Source organism: Coffea arabica, chromosome 11e (assembly GCF_036785885.1).
Source record: "Coffea arabica cultivar ET-39 chromosome 11e, Coffea Arabica ET-39 HiFi, whole genome shotgun sequence".
Taxonomy (NCBI): Eukaryota; Viridiplantae; Streptophyta; class Magnoliopsida; order Gentianales; family Rubiaceae; genus Coffea; species Coffea arabica.
The window spans coordinates 48,916,968-48,927,097 of NC_092331.1; the positions used below are offsets into that span (position 1 = coordinate 48,916,968).

At 35.8% G+C, this 10,130-nt stretch overlaps 1 protein-coding gene and 1 long non-coding RNA gene across 2 annotated transcripts; one reads left to right on the forward strand and one right to left on the reverse strand.

Moving 5' to 3' along the window:
* The first annotated feature begins 2,234 nt into the window (after positions 1–2,234).
* On the forward strand, positions 2,235–5,157 carry LOC113717982 (uncharacterized). Its single transcript, XR_011824897.1, has 2 exons — positions 2,235–2,717; positions 4,938–5,157. It is a non-coding gene; the product is annotated as an uncharacterized lncRNA (long non-coding RNA).
* Positions 5,158–7,640: 2,483 nt separating this feature from the next.
* Positions 7,641–8,168, reverse strand: LOC113718369 (abscisic acid receptor PYL4-like). Its single transcript, XM_027243277.1, has one exon. The coding sequence runs from the start codon at positions 8,166–8,168 to the stop codon at positions 7,641–7,643; it is 528 nt and encodes a 175-aa protein (XP_027099078.1).
* Positions 8,169–10,130: the final 1,962 nt, after the last annotated feature.

Genomic DNA, 10,130 nt, shown 5'->3' on the forward strand with positions numbered 1-10,130 from the left:
TATAACGACCTGCAAATTTACAAAGAAAATGAAGAGGCTGGGGATTTGTCTGTAAGAACAGGTAATACGACTTGTATGCATGAAAAAATAAGAACAAGTTTATTAAAACAACTAGAGCCAGAATCTAATGGAAGATTCTGAACTGTTTTTGTCAGTGGCTGTTTGGCTTCTTTTCCTTTTGGTTCTGAGCCCGAGACTCCACAACTAGAGCAAATTTTGCCCCATGGCATGTCCTGCTTGGCATGGTTATATTTTTCATGGCAATATTGAGTGCTGTGACCGACTTGATTGAGAAATTCATCTTCACGGGCTTAAGAAGAGGGCAAGAAGCATTGATAGTCAACTTCCCTGGCCTGCTCATCCTCCCCTTTGGAGTATCTTTAACTTCACTGTAATGTTTGAATTCGGCCGAGTATACTATATAGTTCATGGGTCATGTCCGGCACCAAAACAATGCCTAGAAATATATAATCTTCTGCAAGTAGTTGAATGAGAGTTTTGATCTTGCATCACATACCCTGTTTGCATTATCATCTTTCATCACATAAAACCATCGTAATTGAGGAAAATTTGAACTTTTGATTGAAAAGCAAAGAACTATATGGAGATTTTCACCAAAGATGCCAGTTGTAACCACGTCTGCAGGCTATCACCAACAGCCAGGAGACCGTGCCACAAATTCCAAAATCAGTAACATTACCTGAAAGACATACTTTCCTCTCACCACTCACAGAATTTCTAATCTACACAGGACTTCAAATCATATGTGAGCCCACAGTTCTATAAAAGCTTGTTCATTTAATTAAACTGTAGCAATACAAAATTGCATTAGACTGATCCTATAGAATTATCCCTGCCAAGAATTGCAAAATTAGAAAGTAATCAGCATCACTTTGCTCTAAACATCTGTTCTGACTAAACTGGTGCTGCAAATCTACCTATAGCACACGAATTTGGGAAAGAAATTCAAGATATGAAGGCCACTCTACAGTCAGACTTCGGCCACACCAAATAGTACAACTTGTGTCTGAAGTATCAATAGCGTAACCTTTTTTCCGTATCATATTTTGCCGATATAAACTACACATGTATGAAAGATCAGCATGAGATAAAAGACAATTCAGGTGACTCAATGAACAGAAGAGAACCAGCTTAAAAGTTCCTGTCAATTTCGAATGCCAAACTTACTAGTGAATGTTGATTACTTACAGTAAAAACGGTTCATTGGCAGCTCTAACACATGACAGATTTATGTGAACAAGTATACAAACTCTGAAAAAGTAAAGTGCGGTTGTAAAACAGGGCAAGGTAAAAGAATGAAAGAAATGCGATTGGATCATAACCCGGGATAGATGCTAAAATCCAGATCAACTATGAAATGAAGACCAGAAATTCAGCACTATGAAGAAGAATGAAAAAAAAAAGAAGCAAAACTCGCATTCACCAACCTTTCATATATAATCTGCACAGAAGGATTTTGAGAACGTACGCTAAGAGCTGCCTTCTAAAGCATAAAAAAAAATCCCTCCTCCTTCATCCGGACTTGGGACCGGCTGTGTGATGTATTGTGTCAACATAGATGGAGTTAAAAACTTCATGTCTCTAGTGCCAAGCATGATAAGCCACCTCTTCGCGATCATAGACAAGTCACCTTGGACAATGAATACCCCCTATGCCATTGAATGCGAGGAAAAATTGACGAGTACTCCCACTCAAAAACATGTAGAGCAGGCTGTATCAAATAGCAGTAATTGGTTAATTCCCAGTCTTCAGCATGTGTGAGGTGTGAGGATCTCAAAATTGCATTAATTTCTGAAAATTAAAATCAAAATATTATTTAAATGTTGAAATTATTAAATAATATGTATTTATATTTAATAATGTGTATTTATATTATTAATGATGTTTTCACTTATATAAATGTTATATTTTAATTTACATGAATTTTTAAAAATTTATTTGACGGTTCGCGCTCGGCTAAGCATTAGGGTGAATTTTTGCGCACTGACGTGCAATGTAGCCCTAAGTTGAAATGTAGGATATGTAGAGGTTATAAAAATGTACAACTAAGCTGAGGATGTGTTAAATGGAGAATTCTTACCGGTAGATAAAATTCTCGCGCGTAAACGCGATTCAATTCAAAATTTTCCACCATTATTAGCATGCCCAAAAGTCAATTAGACTACTCCCTAGACTACCCCAAGTTTTCTCCCATCTTGTCACCAGCTACCACCCTTTTCTTACCCCTCTAAACTTCCGCTCCTCTGCTGCAAGAAGAAGCAGAAACCGCTGCCTTCCAAGCTCCAACAGCCTCTCATCTTCAGCCACTCACACCCAGTCTTCAAGCTTCCATTTTCAGCTTCCACCTCCACTTCTTGCTGCTGTCCAGATCGAGCAAGAGGAAGGAGAGGATCGTTGTTGCTGCTGCTACTCTCGCTGCTCCTGCCGCTGCTACTACTGCTAGGTTGTTCGGACCAGGGTGAAGGAGAAAAATCAGCTTCCTATTTCTTCCTTCCACCAACCACAGAACCACCTCAAGCTCACCAAAAACCCCAGAACCCCAGCCCTCTTCATCTTCAGTCGCTGCTGTGCTGCTGCGGTGACTGGCCAGACCGAGAGGGAAACAGAGAGCAAGGGAGCCGGCTGATCCTCTGTGGTTCTAGGAGCAACTTGAGGAACTAGACAATACATTTAGCTAGTAAACAACCCACTTGAAGGTAACAAACTCCAGCTTAGCACCTTAGCCAAAAATTTCAGATTTTGCAGCTTGTGGTTCTTGAAATGTTAACTTGCGTTGGTGAAACTTGTTGGGTTGCTGAACCTCTAAGCTAATGATTGATGAAGCTAGAGGTGTTTTATGTGTTTATATGTGTGTTTTGTGGTGGGTAAATGTTTGGGAAATTTTAAGAATGAAAATGGAAAGCTGGCCGAAATGGGAAGGCAAAATTCCAGCTTGGTTACCGGTTGTTGTTTTGCAATTTTTACTTAGGTAATGAACTGGATTGCTTGTTGGGAGGTTAGACTAGTTAGTTGTGATTGTTATGGACTTAAAGTATGACTTATAAGTTGAAAATGGTTAAGCAAAAAGAGGAGAAAATTCTGCTCTGCTATAGCCGCACAAACAGGCTTGATTTTCTTCCATTGTTACCCGAATTCTTGAGCTGGATTTTGTGAAGTTATTGGGCTATTTAAATCATGTATATGTTCACCTATATGTGTAGAGTAGTTTTGGTGAAAATGCAGCTTTGGTACAATGGAAAATTTCATTGAAAAATCAAAGAGAAAAATGACCTTTGAGCTACCCGAAAATTCTGGAAATTTTCCAGATTTTGGTCGAATTTTTGGGGGTTGATTTCGACAAATTTGTGAACTATTTGGGCTGTATACATGTTTACCAATATGTGTAGTATTGTTTGGGGAAAAATGTAACTTTTGGGTAGTTGAAAAGTTTTGGACAAATTGAAGAGGAAATGGACTGCTTGTACCGAATGCACTTGAAAATTTTCCCGGCTTTGCATGAGACATGTTGAATAATTTTCACGATAACATGAACCCAATTTGACTTGTGTTTAGTTAAGGGGTGCGTATAGCTCAATTTGGGGACAAAATCTAGTAGAGTTTACGTTCAAAAAATGGACCAAAATTTTATTCTTCACGAGGCTACCCAAAACAGAAATTTTGTTTGAAATTAGAAATGATTTTGACGTTTGGATTTCGTTTTGGTTAAATGTGGACTAAATCTGTCCCAAAAATATTTTCTAGCATTAATCTTTGTTACTAGGTCCACTTCGAGTCAATAACCTTGAATTTTATTAGACCAAATGCCCTATTTCAAGAAGTATGCCAAATCTGGAAATTTTCTTGAAAACTCAAGTTTTGGCCTTCATGAAAATCTTGGAACCAAGTTGGTCAATGGAATTTGGCAAACTTAAGGAGTTTCTATTTTATAGAAATTCCAACGACTAGTTTTACTTGGTTTATATGATTTCCTCTTAAAGGAATTTCCGAAGATATTTTTGGGGAAAATTAGAAGGGAAAATTCCTCTAAATGGGTAAATGTGATTTTTCTCAACCTGTGACACCAAAGTGGTGTTAATTGCTTATATGACTCTAGAACTTGGTTATTGAAATATTTGACGAATTTAGCAAGTTTTTGGTTTTAAAGAAACCTCAAAATTTAATTTCACTCGAAATTTGTGGATTTCACTTTGAGAAAACGATTAATACTAGTTTGGGATTTTTGAGTGAAATTAAATGCTAGTTGACTCGAGTTAAATTCGCCAACTCAAAAGTGGAAATTTATGTGAAATATTTGTATGATTTTAGGAGTTGGTGAAGAGCACAATCTCGATCAAAGTTTGGAATTCTAGACTCTTCACTTGAGGTGAGTGTCTCTTGCATGAATCGTGTTTAACTGCTAGTTGAACTACTTGTTAAAAGTACTTGCTAGAGATATCATGAAATGTTATATGCTATGTGATTGCGTGAAATGCCACAAGTACAAGTGTTGCAATGTCGATTGGAGCGTGGTCTCGTCGACTAAATAAACCAAACGGATGCACGTACCACGCTCTATTAGAGTGGGAGGTACCTCTCTGCTGTCTTGGTAAAAGTGCTTGCAATATTCGTGTTGGAGTCGGGCCCGAAAATAAGGGGGAAGACGTTGCTAGGAGATGTGTAGATTAGGGAAAATGTCTACATGGAGTTTAGGTAGTGAAAGTTGACGGAGTGTCAACTACTATAAATTTTCTGATCAAGTGCGTGGACTTTGGCTCCTGAGAGCCCCGTATCCTTTTCTTGTCATGTTGTTTCGCTTTCTTAAATTGTTAAGTGCTTACTTGTCTATTTGTACTTGTTAAATTGCCTTATGTGAATTGCATGTTTCGAGGCACCACTGAGCTATTGGCTCATCCCTTCCAAATTGTTTTCCTTGACAGGTTCTGAAATGCATGAAGTCTTGGAGAACTAGAACAGAAATGTTATATTTTGAATGCCCACTTTTGTAATTGTACTTTTGGAAACGTTAGTATCTTTTGGATGATTTTTGTGTTTTTGGGAAAATGTGAATCCTGTGGTGCTTCTGTGCCCTGGATTAGGAACTTTAAATTGTAAATTAAGTTGAATTTAAGTATACTAAGCTCGACGTTTTCGTTGGTACTTGGAATTGTGTTTTGGGCTGTATAAGTTGAATTGTATGAATTATTTAAGTACGTGACTTGCTCGAGAAGTAAGGTTTATTTTCGATTTATATTTGGTGAAATTAGTTAATAGAGTGTGTGAGTCCTAGCGAGAGCTAGGCAGGCGACCCGCCAACCCTTTGGTTCGCCTTAGGGAGAAGTGGGGCCGCCACATGAGGGATGAAATGTCATCTAGCCTAGTAAAGGGAATTTGTTCGAGCATAACAATTTGATATGAATTCAGCACTAACTGGCCCATATGACAATTATATTAAAGAAAGATGGCGTGCTCACAGGAGTTGGGTTAAAAATGTCCAAAAGACTTGTCTCAACTTTTCATCCGAAACCAAGTTTTTTGGTTTAAAACCCCAATATACCTAAAAGTCGAAGGTCCAAGTGAGATCTAGGATTGCTCACCAGAACCAGGGCGTTAACAATGGTAACGACAGTGGTTGGCCTGCACTATAGTTGCGGTGGGGTTCCCCCCATTGTCCCTCGCTGTGTGAGTGCAAGGACTTGGCTGCAGCTTGTTAATAGATTTTGTTTTTCGACTGCAAAGCTGTCCCTCTTGTGGCAATTGCAATCCCAATTTTTTTCAGAAGCACCCTTTTTTTTGGTGCTATTTTGTGCTCTTTTTGCACTTATTCTTTTTTAGGTCTCCTGAGATTCCAACTGGCTCACTCAGGAGATGTTTGGCACGGGAACCACAACTGCACCCTCACTTATTATTTGGTATAGCGAGACTCCAGACTTGACTTACTCTGCAACAACCGAACAGGGAGCCACAACAGATACATGGCGCTAACCTGCCCGTGATTGCTTTATCGCCTCACCAACTTATTAAGTATATTAAGATGTCAACTCCAATCACTAGGCGCAGACTTCAAGTTTTAACTCATACTTCTTTCAGTTTCTAAGCCAAGGTAGAAATGGAAAGAGGCCAATTAGTATTTCATTCACATCAAAAGCTACACCGTCGCATTATCACACAATTACAGGGCTAGTTGTTATAAGTGCAAAGGTGTGTGAAGTAGCTTTAGACAGATTCCCAAAGTATAGCTAACTTTGATGCCTGAAAGTGGAAGTACCTATCATTTTCACCTCTGGTATTTAGGCACAGTTATAGGGAACTCACTTAGACATACTAATAGGAACTCAAGTGATCATCAGTAGCTATTAAAATGTTCACAAACAGTTAAAAAGTTAAGAAGATAGCGTTTATAGGCAGGCTAAATAGGGCAAAAAAGAATCAAGTGCTGTTTAATTAGCAAAAGGACAGAAATTTAAGTATTGATCGTGTAGAGTATTTATGAGACATTAAAGCGGCAGATTTAAAATTATGCATTACCCTTTTTTCCTTTTGAAAACAATAACACCTCATGCATAGTTGATAGATACGTGTTCGGTAGAGCTAAGCGAATTTTCTATTTTTGGGGAAAAAAAAAGACATTCAATGCTTTTTTTTCATTTTTTTTAAAAAAAATTCTTTCCCTACTAATAAAAAAGTAAAGGAATAAAGAAACCAAAATCCTTTAGTTTTTTGGATTTTTTTTTTCAATTTTTCGTTCTTTACTTGCAAATAAAAAAGTAAAAAGGAAACCATGATCATTTTTCAATTTTGTTTTTTGTTCTTTGCTTGCAAATAAAAAAGAAAAAAAAAGAAACGGAAATATTTTTTTCACTTTTTTGATTTTTCAATTTTTTTAAAATGCTTTTTCTACTAAAAAAAGTAAACAAAAAAAAGAAACCAAAATATTTTTGCGCTTTTTTGGATTTTTGGATTTTTTGGATTTTTTTTGTTTTTGTCAATGTTTTTTGTTTTTTGCTTGCAAATAAAAAAGAAACGAAAATCTTTTTTCACTTTTTTTATTTTTCAATTTTTTTAAAAAATGCTTTTTCTACTAAAAAAAGTAAACCAAAAAAAGAAACCAAAATATTTTTGGGCTTTTTTGGATTTTTTTGGTTTTGTCAATGTTTTTTGTTTTTTGTTTTTTGCTTGCAAATAAAAAAGAAAAAAAGAAACGAAAATCTTTTTTCAAATTTTTTTTTAAATTCTTTTCCTACCAAAGAAAAGTAAACAAAAAAAAAGAAGCCAAAATAGTTTTCTGCTTTTTTGGTTTTTTGTATTTTTTTTGGTCTTTTTTTCAATGTTTTTTGTTCTTTGCTTGCAAATAAAAAAGAGAAAAAAAGAAACGAAAATCTTTTTTCACTTTTTTGATTTTTCAATTTTTTTTGAAAATTCTTTTCCTACCAGAGAAAAGTTAACAAAAAAAAAGAAGCCAAAATCTTTTTTGCTTTTTTGGATTTTTTGATTTTTTTCAATGTTTTTTTAGCAAATAAAAAAGGGAAAAAAAAGAGGAAACCAAAATCTTTTTTTATTTTTTGTTTTTTCATTGTTTTTTGAAATTTCTAATTCTCTTCCTAGCTAATAAACAAATAAACCAGTGAAAGAAATTGAAACTTTCAAACCTGTTGTTGCGCTTTGCCCGCCAAATCCTCAGCAACTCTAGAAAGGGTCCTCAAGTTCAGTTTCACGATCGTATCCACAAAGGCACACGTCTCTTCTTTCGTGTTGGCCTCGGCCGCATCAATCACGTACGTCTCCACAACCACCGTCTCATCGCCGCCGTTGGGGTGTAGGCTCATGATCGAGCGATAATTCGACAACCGGTGGTCGCCGCTGACAATGCTGAACCCAAAGATGCGCTGATCATGATCAAGAATCTCCAGCCGCTCGATGCTATAGGAGGCTGGAAGTCCTGACGCGACATCCACACGGCGTAAGCATCTGACTTGGTTCGCCTGGCCATCTATGATTCTGCAGGATCTCACGAACGGCTTGTAGCGTTGAGGATTTTCAAAGTCGGAAACCAGAGCCCAAACGATGGAGGCAGGAGCTGCGATAGTTTGGAACAAAGTAGATGAACATTCGTTCGGCTGCAAAACAGGGTTGTGGTCGCTGGAAACGGTTGGGGGAAGCTGAAAAACCATGGTTGTGGAAGGGGGCGTGGGAGGAAATTTTTTAACAATATCTTCAATGAAAACGATGAAGGAGTTTCTCTTCTGTGAGGAAGTTAGATGAATAGTGACTGTGTATTTATAGGCGTAGGAGAAATTGCTCCAATTCCTAAGAGGAGAAGGATTATTGCCAAAATAAGGAAGGATAAGGATTATGATTTCCTATGTGGAAAAGGATTGGATATCAGGTGGCAGTGGCAGTTTGGCTGGCGAACCATCTGTTCTGCTAAATTTGGGTTGATCGAATTACGCCATTAACAATTGGATAAAATATAGAAAAGCCCCTTAAGGTTAAGTGAACATACAAAAAAACCCCCTATAGTTTCTAAGCATACACTATGGTAACTTATGGTTTGAACTAATTTAAAAAGTGATAGAAATCGTTTGAATTAACGGGTTTGAAATACACGCGCTTCTTTTGCGAGTATTTATACTGGAAATAAATAAATTTTCAATTGATATACATATTATAGTCCTAGAGTTATAATATAGAAAAGCCCCACCTCCCCTTCCCCCACCATGATTAATCAAACCTACAAAAAAAACCTTTATAGTTTCAAATCATACAATCCAATATCTCATGGTTTGAATTAATGTGAAAATCAGCAAAAATCATTTGAATTAATGAGTTTGAGGTAACTTGACATGAAAAATAATTTTTTAAATTCAAATTTTTAGTTGATATACCTATTAAACACCTTAGAACTCATAAAGTTTTCAAAAAATAACCAAAAACTCCCAATATAACTCATCTTTATTTCTATATATAAAATAAATAAATAAATAAAAATTCTCAAATAAAACTCATCTTATTTCTATACATAAATAAATAACTAGAAACTTCCAAATACAGCTTATCTTATTCCTATGCACAAAATAAATCAATCAAAATTACATGTAACCATGGGGGGTTTTTCCCACAGATTGGTTTAATCACAGGGAGCTTTTCCCTGAGTTTGCTTAATAGGATGGTTGTTAGAAGGTCTTTTATTGCTTATATATATTAGGGTAATTGTGTCATTTCATCTACCTCCGCTAGTTTTGACGATTTCCATTACTATCTCAAATTAGTTCAAACCAAGAGAGGTCAAAATTTATGATTTGAAATCATAAGGGACTTTTCTGTAGGTTAGCTTAACGACTGGGGACTTTTTTGTATTTTACCCTACTTTTAAAGATTGAACTTTTTCATTTTTTTTTCTTGTTTTATTAGAAGCATATATGTTACAAGTTTGAACATAACAATTCAATATTTTGATTAGAGATCTATTTTTGGGATAGTTTAAGTTATAAAAAATAATATATTTGTAGAAAAGAAGTCAATTTGTAGTAGTGTGCCAATATACTGGCTTTTTTGGATTGCCATTCTCTGGACAAAAATCTCATATATTTTGGGAATATTCCCTTGATACATTTTTTCAATGATCTTTTTACTTTATATAAATCACATCTAAAAAGGTGTTACAGTATACCCTTCCAGAAAATGCAATCCAAACAATATACTTCCATGATCAATCATAGTAGTATTGAGATTAGGAACCTTTTTTGCAGTTAGAATAAAAAAATAAAAAAGAAAAATAGAACCTAGACAACAAAATCGATTAGGTGACTTGACTCTCATGATTACTTGACATAATTCTAATCAAGGTGAAGGTAACTTGTAGTATTTTCGGTAATTTATTTCAAAGGTCAAAAGGTAGTTTGGGTACAAAAGAATACGAGTACTAAACTATAGGTTTAAATTTAATTTCATTTAAATAAAAAATGGAAGGATTTAGGCCTGTCAATTGAGCCATCTGAAGTGAGGTTTAACAAACTCAGATTCGGCTCATATAGTTAGTACCACTTTTGGATTTCGAATTATGAGATTTGAAGTGATAAATATGAAACTCATGCTTGACTCACAAAATATTCGGATTATAAGTTTAATTCTGA

Excerpts from the sequence above, each read along its gene's own strand:
- LOC113718369 (XM_027243277.1), bottom strand. The coding sequence starts at position 8,168 with ATGGTTTTTCAGCTTCCCCCAACCGTTTCCAGCGACCACAACCCTGTT.